General features: G+C 53.7%; 2 protein-coding genes across 3 annotated transcripts in view; both read left to right on the forward strand.

Moving 5' to 3' along the window:
* WDTC1 (WD and tetratricopeptide repeats 1) overlaps positions 1–3,237 on the forward strand; it is a 23,069-nt gene extending 19,832 nt beyond the window's left edge. For both annotated transcript variants that reach the window (XM_031595034.2, XM_031595031.2), the window contains exon 16: positions 89–3,237. In XM_031595034.2, coding sequence (XP_031450894.1) covers positions 89–286 — 198 coding nt within the window. In that variant the 3' untranslated portion in view covers positions 287–3,237. The remainder of the gene's footprint in view (positions 1–88) is intronic.
* Positions 3,238–7,928: 4,691 nt separating this feature from the next.
* TMEM222 (transmembrane protein 222) lies at positions 7,929–14,473 on the forward strand. The gene is made up of 6 exons (XM_031595030.2): positions 7,929–8,082; positions 9,651–9,735; positions 10,128–10,159; positions 10,350–10,446; positions 10,573–10,703; positions 11,627–14,473. Exons 1-6 carry the CDS (start codon positions 7,967–7,969, stop codon positions 11,712–11,714), a joined length of 549 nt encoding a protein of 182 aa, XP_031450890.1. The 5' UTR covers positions 7,929–7,966; the 3' UTR covers positions 11,715–14,473.
* Positions 14,474–15,774: the final 1,301 nt, after the last annotated feature.

The raw sequence follows: 15,774 nt of genomic DNA on the forward strand, positions 1-15,774 counted from the left end.
TGGATCTCTCGATGGCTGCAGCAGCTGTAGCAGCCCCTCTTTGGTCCTATCCCTGCCTTGCTGAGTTCTCTCCCTTCCTGTCTTGCAGAGTGAAACCCTTAATGGCCGTGTGGTAGTAGACATGGAAGGTGCTTCCCAAGCTAACCAGAGACGAATGAATGCAGACCCTCTGGAGGTGATGTTGCTGAACATGGGGTACCGGATTACAGGACTGACCAGTGGTGGGGCTGGAGGCTCAGATGATGAAGACAGCTCAGAGGGGCAAGTCCAGTGCCGGCCCAGCTAAAACAGAACTGCCTCTCCTTCCTCTAATTGTTTGGCTGAAAGGGAACCTAGTTTCCTTGGTCCTGAACTTTCTCTGATGAATGACTGCACTGTATCGCACTATGCACAGAGTAGGACAAACTGGCAGGGGCAGGAGCAGCCGTCTCCTTAAACCATTACTACCACCTCCTCCTTCTCCCATCACACTGCTGAGCAGCATGGCAGTGCAGTCTGGGGTTTGCCTTTAGTGGAACTTAGTCCCAGCAGGGATCTTTGAATTGTCCGTAAGCAGTGTAAGCTGCTGACTTCCTCCAGAGCTGCTGTATGACCTGATACAGAGCAGTGTTGCCTGCATTCGTGCATTTGCAGAAGGGATGTTAAATTCCTGAATAAAATGCAAACCTAGGGCAGGGGTAATAGAATGGATTTACTGCAGTGATCTTGGTCTTGAAAGCCTGACTCTGCTCTTATGCTACCAGCCTATCTAGAGGCCCCTGGTTTAGGGTTGTTGGCCACGAAACACCTGTTTTGTCCCTTAGTGTCTGTCTTCTGGCTTCCATCTCTAACATGTTGCCATCATACGTGGCTGTGTTGTGTTAAGGACTGGATATTGCCTGTCTTGTCCCTGGGTGTCCGTCTTAGTTGATGAATCAGCCAGGGCAGCTCACAGGGCAGGATGTGTTTGCCCAGCTCTGATACTTTCTTCTGTGGTCTGTGAACCTGTGGAGAAAGGTGACAGTAATGGGAGCAGGTCTGATCAGAGGCCCAGGACTTGTGCAGCTAAAGCTGCTGAGGACAGGGGCTGGTAACAGCACTATTGCAGAGCTTCTCTCTCTATTGCCTGAAATGTGTGTAGCTGTGTTCACCTTCTACTCTCTTTGTCACCGGTGTTGGAGCTGAGAACTTTACCATCACATATATGTTGCACCCAATGCTCTGAGCTTTTAGATAGCAGTGTTTCTATGCAGTTGGCTGCTCTGTCTTGGCCAAGGTGGGCCTGCTCTGCCTCGCTGGTGTAACATCTGATGGATTAGTGGTCCTCTCAGGAAAACCTCCTTCCTCTTCCCGTTCTCCACACACTGGCTCTGGCTGCAAGGCCAGGAGTACGCCTAGAAATGCAGCACTGTACTTCCATTCCTTACCTTCTCGTGTAACATGCAGCTCAGTTTTCCCCTCTTGCAGTTGCCAAACACTAAATATCAAATAGATCTTACACAGCTGTGCTACAACCGAATCTGAAGAGGTTGTTTTTTTTTCTAGGACTATCAACTAAGACCAAAGAGCCCCTGGAGATCTTAACTGCTCTGCACTGTCTTGTGTCTCTTACTGCTGAAGGTCTGAACATGCTAGCCTTGGTCCCAGGGGTGAGATGTGTGTCTGGGAGTATGTGAGCATGTATGTGTGCTGCATTAGGGCTGTTCTTCCATGTGGTGCAATCCCTGGTCTTCCTGTTCCTGCTGTGGAAGGATGAGAGGCCTCCCTTTCTTCCTCTGGCTGCTTCTGGCTGCCAGGCGTTGGTGAGAGACACTGCACACTGCTGACTGATCAAGGTAACTGGCTTTTCCTCCCTTCCAGAACAGTCTTTATGAGATGAGTGAGCCTTGTGCAGGAGGGAAGGAGGTCACAGTCTCATAGCTGACAGCATCTCTCAAAGGATGCTTGTTGTTCCCTGCAGAGAGATACTCCCCCCCCCCCCCCTCCCCACTCTCTCCTTGCAGTCGCAGTGAAGCTAACTGGGATCTGATCTCTACCCTCAGACAAAAATGTCCATCTGCTCCATCACGTGTGGCTGAAGCAGAACCTTAGCAAGCCCTGGTCTTGTGGAAGTGTGCCCTTTACCACCAGGAAACAACTGGCTGCCCTCGTGCTCTGCTGAGCCGGGATGGCAGATTTCTGTTTCTTGGTTCAATCGGGCTCACCCTCCATCTTCTCTTGCTGAAGCAGAGCTCTCCTGGGACAGATGGTCACTGCCACTTGGCTGCTGAGGGCACATCTGCTTGTTTTCATGCAGTACCAGTGCAGTAGATGCGACTTGTTACTCAGTTTACCTGTTTGGCTACGTACGTGGTTCCCCCACCCCAGGTGTGCCCTGGCACTCAGTGCTTTTCAAAACCCAGAGGCAGCAGAAAATTCTTCTCACTTGAGTGTCTTTTTGATGTGGTCTGGCCTTTTCTTTTTTGCTTAAGGCTTTCCTACTAGATGCATCCCCCTACCCCAATCAAACTTTTTTTTTCCAGCTTTCGGTAGGCAATGTCTACAAACTTGATTTTTAAACAGAGACTGAGAAGGAAAGCTCTGAAAAGAACAGACCTGTCCCTCCCCATTCACCTTTTGCTGTGGCAGCTATTTTTTGTTGTTTTTACCTTTGTGAGACAGTGCAGCTCTTTTTACCTGCCAGTTGCAGTGTGAGAGCTATAAGATTCCCTGCCTCTGCAGTGGATTGCTTTTTCTTAATGGCTGCTTTGATTAAAAAGATAAATAATAATGGGAGAGAAGGGGAGAGAAAAATCTTTCTGCCTCTAGCCCCTTTCCCCCTTGTTGCAGGCAGATCGCCTGCTTTGTCGCTTGTTAATGAGGAATTTGTATTTATTGGTGAAGGAAAAAACATGCTGGGGAAGTAGGGAGAAGATGTTGCTTTATTGACCTCTGCTGTTTACTTCGACCCCCTCTTCGGGAAAGCTTCTTCCTGCTCTTTCTGGTTAACTCTTTCTAGCCTGGGATATACAGGGATGCCTCCTTTATTTTTGTATTCTAGCAATGGACTCTCTGTAAGGAGACTCTAGGATTCTCTTAGTGTTGCAATGACCATTATTTGTAGCCTTTTCGAGTACTAAAGATGATCATCTCGTAAACTTTGCCCCTGCAGTTGTAGAGGTAACACACAAGCCTTACTGCCCTCGTTAGGAGCAGAAAACTTGTTTCTCTGGTCCCTGGAAGAGAAAGGGTTAAGCAATTAAACAGTTCTTTGTTCTAGTTCTTTCTTGGTGTCATTTTGTTGGGGGGGGGGGGGGTTGTTCTGGCTTTGTTCCACCTTTCTGCTCTGTGGAGGTGGACAGGGGTGGGCGGAGGGTGGCCTGGTTGGGTTGGATCCTGTCTGTTCTGGTGGAGGATAAAACTCCCTGCAAACTCATTTGGGAAGGGGGGGCTGGGGAGCCTGAAATGCGGGTAGCTGCTGTGTGATGTGTGGTGTTAGCTCAGCCAGGTGTGGGGACTTGAGACCGTGCAGTGAGAGCCAGTGCTGTGCTGGGAGCAGAGTCTCTCTCTGGTGTGGTTTAGAACTAAAGCTGTGAATGTTGGGGTGAGGGTGAGAGGGGCTGCCTGGAATGTGCTAGGGAAGAAAAAGTGATGCACACGTCTTACAGAAAGACTAATGGTCGTGTAATGGAGTTGTTTTCTCGGAATCATGCCAGGGTAGAGGATAAAATTAATAAAATCACAGCATGGTTGGGTTGGGAAGGGACCTCGCAGGCCATCCAGTTCCAACCCCCTGCTGCAGGCAGGGCTGCTGACTGCTGCATCAAGCACCAGGTCGGGCTGCCCTGGGTCCCATCCATGGCCCTGAGCATCTCCAGGGATGGGGTACCCACAGCTCTGTGCAGCAGTGCTGCTCTCTGGAGCACTTAAGCAATAAGCTTTAAAGCATCTGGCACTCAGCCCCTGCTGCAGAGCCTCCCAAACACTTCCCTGCCCTCCAAGCATAGTGCTGGGCCTTGAGCTAGAAAGCCAGTCTGCTATTTTCAGAATCCATTTGAACTCTTCTCTCAGAAATTCCTGTTAGACACCTTTCAGCTGAAGGCCTTTTCAGGTCTCTTCATTTCAAATCCTGTCTGATAAAAATTATGACTTTAAAAGATGGCTCTGCTCTAACAAAGCAGTGTGCATCCACAGCTGGAATTGGCAATCAGCTAATTAGGTCAGCTCTTGGCCTGAATGGTTGGACAAAGAGGAAGCATGGAAGGGGAAGCCGTGTGGTTGAATTGTGGGTGGAAATGGCAAGAAGGACCTAGAAAATGGGTTTCATTTGTAACTCGAGTAAGAAGATTGGGTTGGAGGGGGAGTGGAACAACGGCCGTGTCGATGAGCTCACTGTTCTGTTGTAACTGTTTGCAGTGCCAGGAACAAGTCTGCAAAGGGCTCAAGATGGCTCTTGTCTCTGAGCAAAATGGGAGCAGGATGTCAGAGAACTGCCTGCTGCCACGGTGGGGAATTAAGTCCTCTGCATGTTGTGCTCCTTGTGCCTTGTTCAGGCCTTGTTGCTGCAGAGATGAGGCTGATGGGCAACCCCTCTAGGGAAGGTGAGGAGGAAAGGTGAGGTGGTTTTTTTTTTTTGTGATTTCACAGCTGAGAAATCATTGTGACCTGTACTTGGCTCTTAGAGCTCTTCCACCCTGTGTCCCTGAGAAGCTGCTGGCTTTCCCTTTAAACATAAAAGTTGCCCTGTAGACTGGCTGTGTCTGTGAGGGAGGAGGAAAATGCAGCTTTCAAGTGACAGGGAGGCAGAAAAGACCCGAAGGTTAAAGCTGAGGGGTGAGATGGCTTAGAGGCATGCTTTTGGGGTGGGTGGCTGAAGCTGTGTATGTTCTTGTGCTGGTGAGTAGCACCATCATCAATACAGATGAGAGTGACATTTCTGGTTCACGCTGAGTGATTAGAGACTGTCAAACTGCAGCAGGCGCAGACCACAGGAGAGGAACAACAAAAACACCAAGCAACCCACCCCAGCATCACCTCCAGGGCGGGGGAAGGACGCCTTGGTGTCCTCCATCAGCCTGTGTCTGGGTGACATTTTAAATAGGCTCCTGCACGCCGTGTTGCCTGCTGCTGCTGTGGTTGTCAATGTCAGAAGGGGGAGGGGATCTCTTCCTTGAGTGGTTTGGTCCTGGCAGTCCCTGCAATGTTTGAGCTGTCACAACAGGGAAGGTTCCCAAGGAAGCTGCTTGCTGAACGAGAGCTGGCTGGGTGCCTGCTTCTCTCAGGCTCAGAGATGAGCCAGGGTAGAAAGGGGAGGTAACCCAGGGCTGAGCTGCAGCAATGATGGCATGCACTGGGGTAAGCCTAGGGTGGTGTGGGGTCTGAGCTCCTCCTTCCCACGCTCTCAGGGATGCTCTGTGTCTCCAGGGTGCGGATGTCACACTGGTGCCTGCAGTAAGCAGGCAAAGATTGCTGTCGTGAGGACATCTTGGGCCCACAGGAGGTAGAGCTGCTTCCTTGCTGACAACAGGAGAGGAGCCACTGGTGGCAAATTGCTGGCAGAAATGGGAGCGAAACCTTTTGTTTCTCATCAAATGAGAGACTGCAGAAACAATGGTGGCAGTGTTCCTGCTCCCTGTGTTAATCCACTATTGTAGCTGGGCAAGATAGCTGCAATAAAATGCCTGGCTGTTAATTTTATGCATGGAAAACTTCTTACCTGCTCTACCCCTGCTCCCCACCCCCCTACAGTTTCTTTTCCAACTGCAGCTATTTTTCCCTGCTGACTTCAGGTGTTTTGTATTCTGCTTAGATCAATAGCAGAACAACAGCAGCAGCTTTCCAGTTGTCACTAGGAAGACCCTGCTGTCAGCTACTGCTCACCCATTTTCTGCCAGTGCAGTGCTGGGGATGGAGAGCCCTTCTGCTAGCCTGATGAACACAAAGAAAGCTGTGCAGCACAGGAGTGATGTATTGATTTTATTTTTTTTTCTTTTTTTTTCTTCAAATCCAGCCTGGGGAAAATGCTGTTCTGTGCTCCAGCAGTTGGATTTGCCTTCCTGCATTTGGTTTAAGAAGCAATAAACTGAGCTGCCTGAGATGGCCCCTGCCTGGGAGGGAAGGTGTGCAGCAGCACTGTGACGATACGTGTCCCGTGGAGGCTGTCAGTGTTGTCCCTCCTGTGTGGCTTTGCCAAGAGAACTGGTCCCTGGTGATAGCTGCTTAGCAGCCTGCGAGCCACGAGCAGGAAGAGCAAATCCATTGTCTAACCTGACAGACGTGCCAGGACCGTGTGAGCTGATGTAAATGTTGGGCCCAGTTCATGGCTTTCAACAATCTCTGGTACTTACGTTAGCTTGGAGCAGATCAATGCAAATATTTTTCTTTGTAGAACAAAAGGTGTTCACTGGAACACACAGAACCTCTGTGTATCTTCTATCCGAAGTGCCAAAATAAGAAGCGTCTTTCAGAAACCAAAGCATTAGGCATGGCTTTGCTCTCTGGAGTGTCTGTTTTTCCTTTGCTTTCTCTCTTTTGGACCTGCACTGTTTTGTGAATCCCTTCACTGTGAGATTATGAGCACGGGCTCGGGCTCTTGATCAGCTCTGATGCAGTGACAGGTCGTGCTGAGCCAGTGCTGCACTGCAGCTCGACTTGAGCTGTTCCCTGCAAGCACTGGGGTGGGTGGCTCTGCTGAAGCCTTCCCTCCTGGGAAGGTCTGTTCCAAAATGTGGTCTAGGCTGTGAACTAATGGTAGATGATCTCCTGAGGGCTTGGTAGAGGTGAGAAAATTGATTGCAGTGCACCACTGAGCTAGTTGAGCTGAAGCCTGAGTACTCGTGTGACATCAGTGTGCATGGAGGGCAGGAAGGCCACCTCTAAAGCAGCCTGTTAGCCAATGCTTTCTGCTGCTGGAGCGGCAGATCCAGAATGGTGTCCCCACTGATGTGCCTCTCCCAGGGATAGAGGAGCCTGAGCTCTTGGGCTTTCACACTGAAAGCTTCACTAGGCTAAAATGGTGTGAGCACGTAAGCACTGTTCTGTCCCCGGAGTGCTGCTCTTGGGGAGAATGTGCTGACGAATGTGAAAGGCTGGGCTCAGCTCAATTTTTGAGCTAAGTCAGGTGCTGGGAAGCAGAGCGCATGAAGTAGCGATGAGAGAATTACTTGATGGAGGAGAGGGGTTACAAGAAAAAATGGGACTGTTCTGTGAAGGCCATGACCTCATGGTGACTGCTGGCAATGCGGCTCTGCTTGCTCCCAGTGCTGCTCTGTGGCTACCAAAAGCCAGCTCCTCGCGTGAGCGCCGTGCTCAGCTCCGCAGTGCCTCCACGGAGGAGGCACAACACTGTGCTGGCTGGGGGTGAGGCAGTTTTATTCGCAACCCCTGGCACTGCAGTGCCTGAGCTCACAGCTGGGACTGCGAGCCACGCAGCTGCAGCTCAGCATCTGCGGAGGAGGAAAGGAGCAGCTTCAGGAGGAGCGGGGAAGGGCCTGAAGAGGAGCGCGGAGCCTGGATGTGCCCCATAGGCACAGCATCCCCAGCCCCCCCCCTGCGTCGTGAGGGCGGCAATCCGGAACGAACGCCTTCCTTCTTCAGCTTCCTCCTGTAGTTTGAATTAAACTTCTTAATAAAGCAATTGTTGTTTTTTTTCTAAGCTGCCGCTTCGTTTGTAAACGCTGTCACCCCTCGCGTCCTGCTGCTCTCCCCCGGGAGCCAGAGGGGACGGACAACGTCTGGATGGACAGCGGGGGGCCGCGGGCCGTGCGGCCGCACACGGCAGGCGATGAAACGCCGCGGCCCTACGCGGCCGTCGCTTCCCGTGCCCGCGAAGCGAAGCCCAGCGGCCTCCCCGCCTCCTAACGCCGCCGCTCCCCGAGCCCCGCCCGCCCGCGCGGCCTCCTGGCCTCTCCCACTTCCTGGTTACCAGCCGCAACCGGAAGCTGCCGCGGTCTCCAGGAAGTGACGTCATCACCACGACGGCCCGGCCGGGGGGGGGCGGGCCCAGGTGATGGCGGAAGCGGAGGCCAAGATGAAGCAGTTCAATGGCGGCGGCGGGGCCGGGCTGGACGCGGAGCGCGGCCGCTTCCCGTACTGCGTGGTGTGGACGCCCATCCCCGTGCTGACGTGAGTGCGGGGCCGGGCGGCGGGAGCGGCAGGCCGGCCCGGGGCTGCGGTCGCGGCAGGGCGCCGTGCGGGGCGGGAGGGCCGGGGGCTCCTGGCGGTGCGGGGCTGACGGCTGCGCTCCGCTCTGCCGGCCTCGGGGCACGGGAACGGGCGAGGCCGCAACGCGCGGCTCCGGGCTGCTCCCCGTCCGCCTCGCCCTCCAATGAGGAGCGCTGCTGGGCCGGGCTGCGGGCCGCGAGGAAGATGTGGAGCGGGTTGGGAACGGCGCTTCCAGTTCTGGAGGGTTTCACGCCGCTTTCGTCTTCTCGCCCCTTTTCTCCCCTCCCCCGTCGGCTGCTCGGAGCTGTGCTGCCCCGCTGCCGGGTCCCCGTGTTTCCCTTTGGGTTCCCTCCCCGGGGAAGCAGTGGCATCTTCCTGTCGGTTTTGTTCCGCGGCGGAAATCCCTGCGTTGTTATTTGGCAAAATCTCTCTTTAGATTGCATAACTGCTCCAATTTTCTCCCTCTGACATTTCCTGTCATCCTCGGATCGGGAAGCTCGAAAGGTAGGCAGCGCTGAGAGGAGAATGGGAAACAAAAGGGAGGAACGAAGTCTGCGCCTTTGAAGGGGGCAATGCTGTGACAGCACTGTGCTCCTCCTGGCTGACAGAAGCTGCTCTGTGCAGACTGGGAAATGCCTGCCTGCTTTGCACTGCGCCAGGTAGGGAAAGGCAGAGGAGGGGGCAAAGTGGTACAAGTGCAGAAGGTGAAACATTGCATTGCCCCCGTGCTGCAGGGTGCCATTATTGATGAGAGATGTGTGCAGTTTATCTCAGCTGTGCTTATCAGCACGCGGGGTTTGTTTCCTCGTTTTGGTCACTTTAGGCTCTCTCTAATTGAGCTGTGGTTTGAGAGTCTGTTCCTGTGTAGCCTTGCTGTGCTGCCATCTGAGGTTGTTACTGGGCACAGCCTGGTGTGGGGAAATGGGTGAGGAATGGGAGAGGTCAGCAGAGCTGGGGAGGCTGCAGGTTGTGGGAGAGCACAGTGATGTTACACCGTGACCACGGGTGGCTGGGATTCAGACCTGCTGCTATCTGTGAATACTGGGGGTGAGGAGAAGCCTTTGAAACAAGGGGAGTGTTTAGGGATGAGGGAAAACACCAGGAGCCTCATTTCCTATCTGCGGTGCCCAAACCTGGTTTGCAGTGAAAGGCTGCAGTGTGGATGGGCAGCTGGGCAGGATGGCCTTTTTATCCCTCGTTTGTTAAAGGAAAAAGTCCAGATTTATCCCAGGACTGCTTCTTCTGCATCCGACCCTTTTACGTGGGAACACAGAGCTGGTAAAACATGGAGCCTGAGCGCCCTATGGAAGAGCCAACCCTGGGTCTGCTTGTCAGGGCAGCACAGCTCCAGCTGTTCCCTGTGTGCTCTCCCTGTTTGTAGCACTCCTGCATCTCTACCTGGCAGTGGCTCACCTGCTGTCACCTCCTGGCTGTCTGTTGTGTGGCCATTCCAGCATTCTCCTGGCAGCACAACGCTGTGATTTGGGGGCACGTATCTCAACCTGACGTTTCACCCATTCCCTCTGCAGGTGGCTCTTCCCCATCATTGGCCATATGGGTATCTGCACGTCGACAGGAGTCATTCGGGACTTTGCGGGGCCGTATTTTGTCTCAGTAAGTACCAGATGGCTCTTGGTGCATAAGCCAAAATCTGGGCTTGGTCTGCATCTCAGTGAGCTTTGAGCCACCCCCTGTGTCCTGCAGCACGTGGTTCTGCAGAGCAGTGGTGTTGGATGTCTCTCATCTTTGCCATTACTCTGTGGATCGTTGGTCCAGTGCAGGAGGATTTGACAAACGGAGGCTGGTTTGGTTTGTGGGCAGGAGGAAAGAATCTCATAGTCTGTGCTCTTCATGTGAATTTTGGGCCTAAATCCTTTTGCAATTGCCTGTTGGCATCCTGAGATTGTTGGGGCAATGTGGCTTTTCCATGGCTGAGTGATGGGGGGTGTTCAGCCATGAATGCTGCACAGCAATTGTCCTCATAAACCCTTTTCCCTTTTTTGCAGGAAGACAACATGGCGTTTGGGAAGCCAGTGAAGTAAGTGCTGAAACACTCAAAGATTGTGATAGCAACAGGTGTTCCAAGTGGTGCCTGTGCTGTGCTGATGAAGTGCCATCGCTTGCATCTCGTTACTGTTTTATGGGGGTGGAGGAGAGACTCCTGGCCTTTGTAAACCTGTTGTGAAGGAGCAGCAGCAAAGGGATCTGATCTGTTCTTGTCTTTCCAGGTACTGGAAGCTGGATCCTGGCAAAGTGTACTCCAGCAGCCCCAACGCATGGGACACAGCTGTGCACGACGCCTCGGAGGAGTACAAACACCGAATGGTACAGCTCTGTGTGTGGGTTTCTCCCCTCTCTGTGGCCCTTGTAGGGGTGGGACCTGTGCAGTGTGTGGGAGTGGGGAGCCTCAAGGACAGTGTTTCTAACGCTGTGCTTCTTTCTCTGTTCCAGCACAACCTTTGCTGTGATAACTGCCATTCTCACGTGGCTCTGGCCTTAAACTTGATGAGATACGACAACAGCACCTCCTGGAACATGGTCAAACTCTGCTTCTTCTCACTCCTCTATGGGAAGTACGTAAGGTGAGCTGAGGAGCAGTCAGGATTCAGCAGGCAGCTGAATCCTCTTCTTTCATTCCTCCATCCCTTCTGAGCTTCAGCCTGTCCCATGGAAAAGGGAGGAGCATCTCTCCCCCTCCCTCCAACACATGGGTGAGAGGTCCTGGTGCCATCACTGCCTGCTGCTGCTTCTTAGGGGAAGAACCAAGAGTGTTTGCTGGGTTGCACTGAACGCTGTTCCCAGAATTCTGCCTCTAACAAATAATTTAGGGTGCCAGGAATCTGGGAAATGCGAGCTAGAGCAGATCTTCCCTTGTGTTGTCTTTTGGCTGGGTTAGGTCAGAACAGAAGGTCACAGGATGGCTTGTCTCCAAGGATCACTGGTTTCTCTTCCCTCTTGAATCTTGTTTACATTAGAACTAGCCTGATTTCCAACTTGAGCGGAGAGGGAAATCCCAAACTTTCCTTATTATAAAGGATGGGCACTTAGTCTCCATTTCAACTCCTTGGGCCTGGAGAGGAGATTCTGTGAGAGCTGCCCTGCATAACATTTTGGCATTGCTTCCTTTCTGCTGGGTCCAGCCTGTTCTCAGACAGCAATTCCAGCTGTGGTCCCTGCTGTGCCAGCTAAATACACCAACAGCCCGATCAGAGAAACTGACTGCAATGGCATTCCATTGTTTGACTGCATAGATGTGACACGTGCTAGTCTGTGAGTGGGATCTGTGCTGGAAGCAGAGCTCAGCCCTGTGATTCATGATACAGTTCTTTGTGGGCCCCATGTCATATCAGAATTTGGACATGATCTGCATCAGTGGCAGCAGTGGATAGGGAAAGCACTTGTATCCCTCTGATTTCTCCATTTATCATTGCTTCTTTTTGTTCCTCCTGTATTCCTCTGCTGACTTTAAATCCTTTCCTTTTTTCCTTTTCTTTTTGTCTTACAGCATAGGGGGATTTGTGAAGACCTGGCTTCCCTTTGTCCTCTTCTTGGGGGCGATCCTGACGGTCGTTCTGACGCTTCACCTGCGGTGATAACAGCTGTGAGCTCCTCACCCCGTGGGCACACAAAGGAGGGAACTGTGACTGCTTGACTCAGTGAGACAGGCACGGCATTCCGGGAGGCATACTCTGGGAAGGCTGCAATTCCACTCCACTGTAACAGCTCATCCTTGTTTCCTGGAACTGCCTTCTTACCCTTCTGTTTCTGTTCTGTCGCTGCTGTGTCTCAGTGCCGGGCTCCCGAAGCCTCCTGACTTCTCCCTGAATTTGTTCCCTCTGCAATTTGGCAGTTGGGAATAGAGAGGTGTGGGCACCTTTGCTTTCAGCACAGGCAGAGCCTCAAGGCAAACCCCGCCTGCTGGTTCAGGAACACCAGTAGTTACACCTCCTGGGGTTCTCTCCCATCACCTCTTCCTTCCTCCTGCCACACTTCATCAGATGTTCCTTAGATTTCCAGCTCCCAAGGAGGGGTTGTGTCCTTCTTGCACGACTCTCTTGTAGCACACGTTTTGGAGTGGAGGTTTGGGGCTCCTCCTGGGGTTGTACATTGCCAAGCACATGCTGACAGTCCCCAGCAGTGACAGCAAGGTGTTGGTGGCTCAGCACTCCTCTGAGGAGAAACACAGAGAATCGCTCTGTGGCAGAGCAGATCCATCTGGTCCTGCTGGTGAGCCCAGAAAAGCAGGAAAGTGGATGGACTGGCTTGGGCACGGCTCATAGCAGTCTGCACGCTTTCAGCAGCACGTTGCAGAGCTGGGAGTCTGCTGCCAAATCCCTTTTAGCTTCTGCCAGAGAAAATACAGCTTCCCTGCTTCTCCCGGTGCTCTGAGTGCCTGAAGTTGTCATTGCACTTCTCACGAGCTCCTTAACTTTCCTTTGAGCCTCCATGCTTTGCATGTCACAGAATTCCTGCCTGCAGAGGTGGCAGTGGGTGGGTGCTGCTGGGACAGAAGGCTTCGTGTAGGGCTGTGGTAGCATCCGTGCCTCCAGAGCAGCACCTGAGCTTTGTGGGGCTGATGGAGGTTTAAGGAGAGACAGAGGGCCTGGAAGGCAGACGTGCTCTTCTGGGGCTTTGCAGCAGCAAGCAAGGCACTGGTTTTCCTCTGTCCAACGTGGAGAACAGGAGGTGTGGTGTATTTTGCACAGCTCACTTGGGGTAAAAGGGCTTTACAGGACTGGCTTGGGTGTGAGGAATGCTGTTCTCACAGTGCTGGGATCTGATGGCCCTCCTGTGCACCGGGTCAGGCAGGATGGGTGCTGGGGAATAGGAGTGCTGAGCAGGAGGTGGGTTTGGATGTGGGGTCTCTGAGGTGCTGGGCTGCAGGTGCTGCTTTCTGTGGGGTTGCTTTCTGTAAAAGTGTCACTGGAGGTGATGTGCCATTGGCAGATCCTTTCTGATGGCTGAGGGAGGGTTAGCTTTTCCACATGTGTCCTGATAGGCCAGCTCTGTACTCCACTGCCTGCTGCATTTCAGTCTCGAGGAGTGCTTGTGGCCAGGAGGGAGCTCTTTTGTCTGTACACCATCCCTGTGGCTTCCTCTGATGTGAAAGCCCCTTCCAGGTCCCTGCTGGCTCCCTCTGTGCTTCCCCTCTGCTTCCACCACTGCACTCCCCAGCTGCACAGGGACTCCCCTTGGGTGTCTATTTCTGTATTTCCTCCTCTCCTATGGTCCTGTTTCAGTGTCTCCTCACACCCCTCCCTTCTCCATGCCCCCCAGCTGTCTGTATCACCTCATGCTGGGGGTGTGCAGACCTCAGTGCCCACCCCCACATCCCCACACCCGGAGGTGTTGCTGTCTCTGTGCTCTGTCACCTCCTGCCCAGTGCAGAGCAGGCTGCAGGGCTGAGATCTCCATCAGAGAGAACCTGACAAGGGAAGCGTGGAGCCTTGCTGAGCTGCCCTGCCTGGCTGTGAGCTGATGTGCCCCAGGTGGATGGGAGAAATGAGCCCCAACGTGCCCCAATTCTGAATGGAAGTCTGAGACCCTCCAAGGATGTGCCAGGAGCCGTGGGGCTGAAACCAACCAACCCATCTTATCAGTAGCAATAACCTAGAGACTCATAGGGCTGTGTCCCCATGTGTTAGAGATAAGCTGTATGAGCATTGCCAAAGCTGAGGCTTGGAGCTGCTGGGGGAGGCTGGGGTCCCCACTCTGGGATCCCTGACAATGTCCAGTGCCATTCCCAGTGCTTTTGTACCAAATCTGAGTTTTGAACAGAGACTCTTCCCCTGCAGCAGCAGCAGAGCCCTGCCTTCTGTTGGGCTGAAATGAAGCAGAGGTCCCACAGAGCTGCCCCAGCCCTCACCGAGCACACAGAGCCATCTTTGCCATGGAAGAGAAGGGACAGAACACAGCCTGCAAGCCGGGATGCGGGCACGGTGCTGGACTCTCACTTTTATTGCTTTAGCACATTGCTGGTGTGACATACAGCCATGTGAGTGCAGGCAGACCCACTGCTGTGTCCCCAAGGCTGGGAGGTGACAGAGGGGCGAGCAGACAAGGGCTGTGCATCCTTCAGCATCCCCCCTGCCTGCTCCTTCACTGTGCCCCCAGCCCTCAGCCACAAAGGTTGGCTCTGTCCCTTTCCTTACAGTTTTACCCTCCCCTCCTTTCCCCCTGCTGCAGAGCTGCGTGGCTTTGCTGCTGCTCTTTGGCGGGGGCCATCCCTCCATCTCCCCTTCCTTTGTTCCCTTGATCTCTGTGGGGCGCTGGATTACTTTGTAAATATTTCAACTCTGCTTCTGTGGTTTCATAATCCTGATGGTAGGGGAAATAAACTTCTGTGGATGTCTCCAGGTGCCTCTCTTGTTGCCGAGGCTTTTCTCTTTCAGAAGAGGCAATGCTGTCCCCTGGGTGAGCTGAGCTCTGACCCAAAGGCACCACGAGGAGCTGCACTGGGGAGCACAACGCCCTCCATCCCATGGAGCTGCCCGTGCTGATGGCAGCAGCCACAGCCCTGCGGTGCAGGGAGGTTTGGGAGCAGCAGGGCTGGCGATTGCTGCAGAGCAGGAAAGCTTTGCTGCAGTGCAGGCAGAACCAGCTGCTGTGCCAGGGCTTTCATGCCAGGCCTCCAAAAGCTGCGGAGCTGCAGAACTGCCCTGGGCTGTGAGGATGCTCCTGCAGCTCAGCCTGTTTCTCCCCCAAACAGCCGGGATGGCCCCATGTGGGGGGAGCAGACCCTGCTCAGGGGCAGAGCAGCAGCTAAAAATGCACTGAAATCCCCCCACCTGGGTGTGCACAGCTCCATCCCTGCGTGCCCATCCTTCACAGCCACCTTAAAAGCCTCAGTTTCCCTCCATGCCCCCCCAGCCCTTCCTGGGGGTCCCCAGGGTGTCCCACCCATGAGCTGCCCTGTGCTCCCTGCCTCGGTTTCCCCCTTGGAGAACTGAGACCTGAATGATGAATGTGAGGCAGTGGGGTGGGTGTGGGGTTGGGATCTGCTCCCAAAACCTGGCTCAGCTCTGCCCATGCGCTCCCTACACCCGGTGCAGAAATGAGGCAGAACCTGTTCTGGGCGCCTGCGGGGTGGCTGCCAGCGCCCAGAGCCCGGAATCCCACACCCAGAGTCCAGAATCCCATACTCAGAGTTCAGAATCCCACCCCAGAGCTCAGAATCCCACACCCAGAATCCAGAATCCCATACTCAGAGCCCAGAATCCACACCCAGAATCCAGAATCCACACCCAGAACCCAGAATCCCATACTCAGAACCCAGAATCCTGCACCCAGAACCCAGAACCCCACACCCAGAGCCCAGAATCCCATACTCAGAACCCAGAATCCCACACCCAGAACCCAGAATCCCATACTCAGAGCTCAGAATCCTGCACCCAGAGCTCAGAATTCCACACCCAGAACCCAGAATCCTGCACCCAGAGCCCAGAATCCCATACTCAGAACTCAGAATCCTGCACCCAGAGCCCAGAATCCCACATTCAGAACTCAGAATCCTGCACCCAGAGCCCAGAATCCCATATTCAGAACTCAGAATCCTGCACCCAGAGCCCAGAATCCCACACCCAGCACCCACTGGGGATGCTCCTGTGCTGGATGCCTGGCCTGTCTCTGGCCACTGCAGTGAACAGAGCTCAG

The sequence above is a fragment of the Phasianus colchicus genome, chromosome 24 (genome assembly GCF_987193195.1).
Source record: "Phasianus colchicus chromosome 24, bPhaCol1.hap1.1, whole genome shotgun sequence".
NCBI lineage: Eukaryota > Metazoa > Chordata > Aves > Galliformes > Phasianidae > Phasianus > Phasianus colchicus.

Coding starts and splice junctions, on each gene's coding strand:
- TMEM222 (XM_031595030.2), top strand. CDS start 7,967: ATGGCGGAAGCGGAGGCCAAGATGAAGCAGTTCAATGGCGGCGGCGGG. Junction 8,083..9,650: donor ACGCCCATCCCCGTGCTGAC/GTGAGTGCGGGG, acceptor TTCCCTCTGCAG/GTGGCTCTTCCCCATCATTG. Junction 9,736..10,127: donor CGGGGCCGTATTTTGTCTCA/GTAAGTACCAGA, acceptor CCTTTTTTGCAG/GAAGACAACATGGCGTTTGG.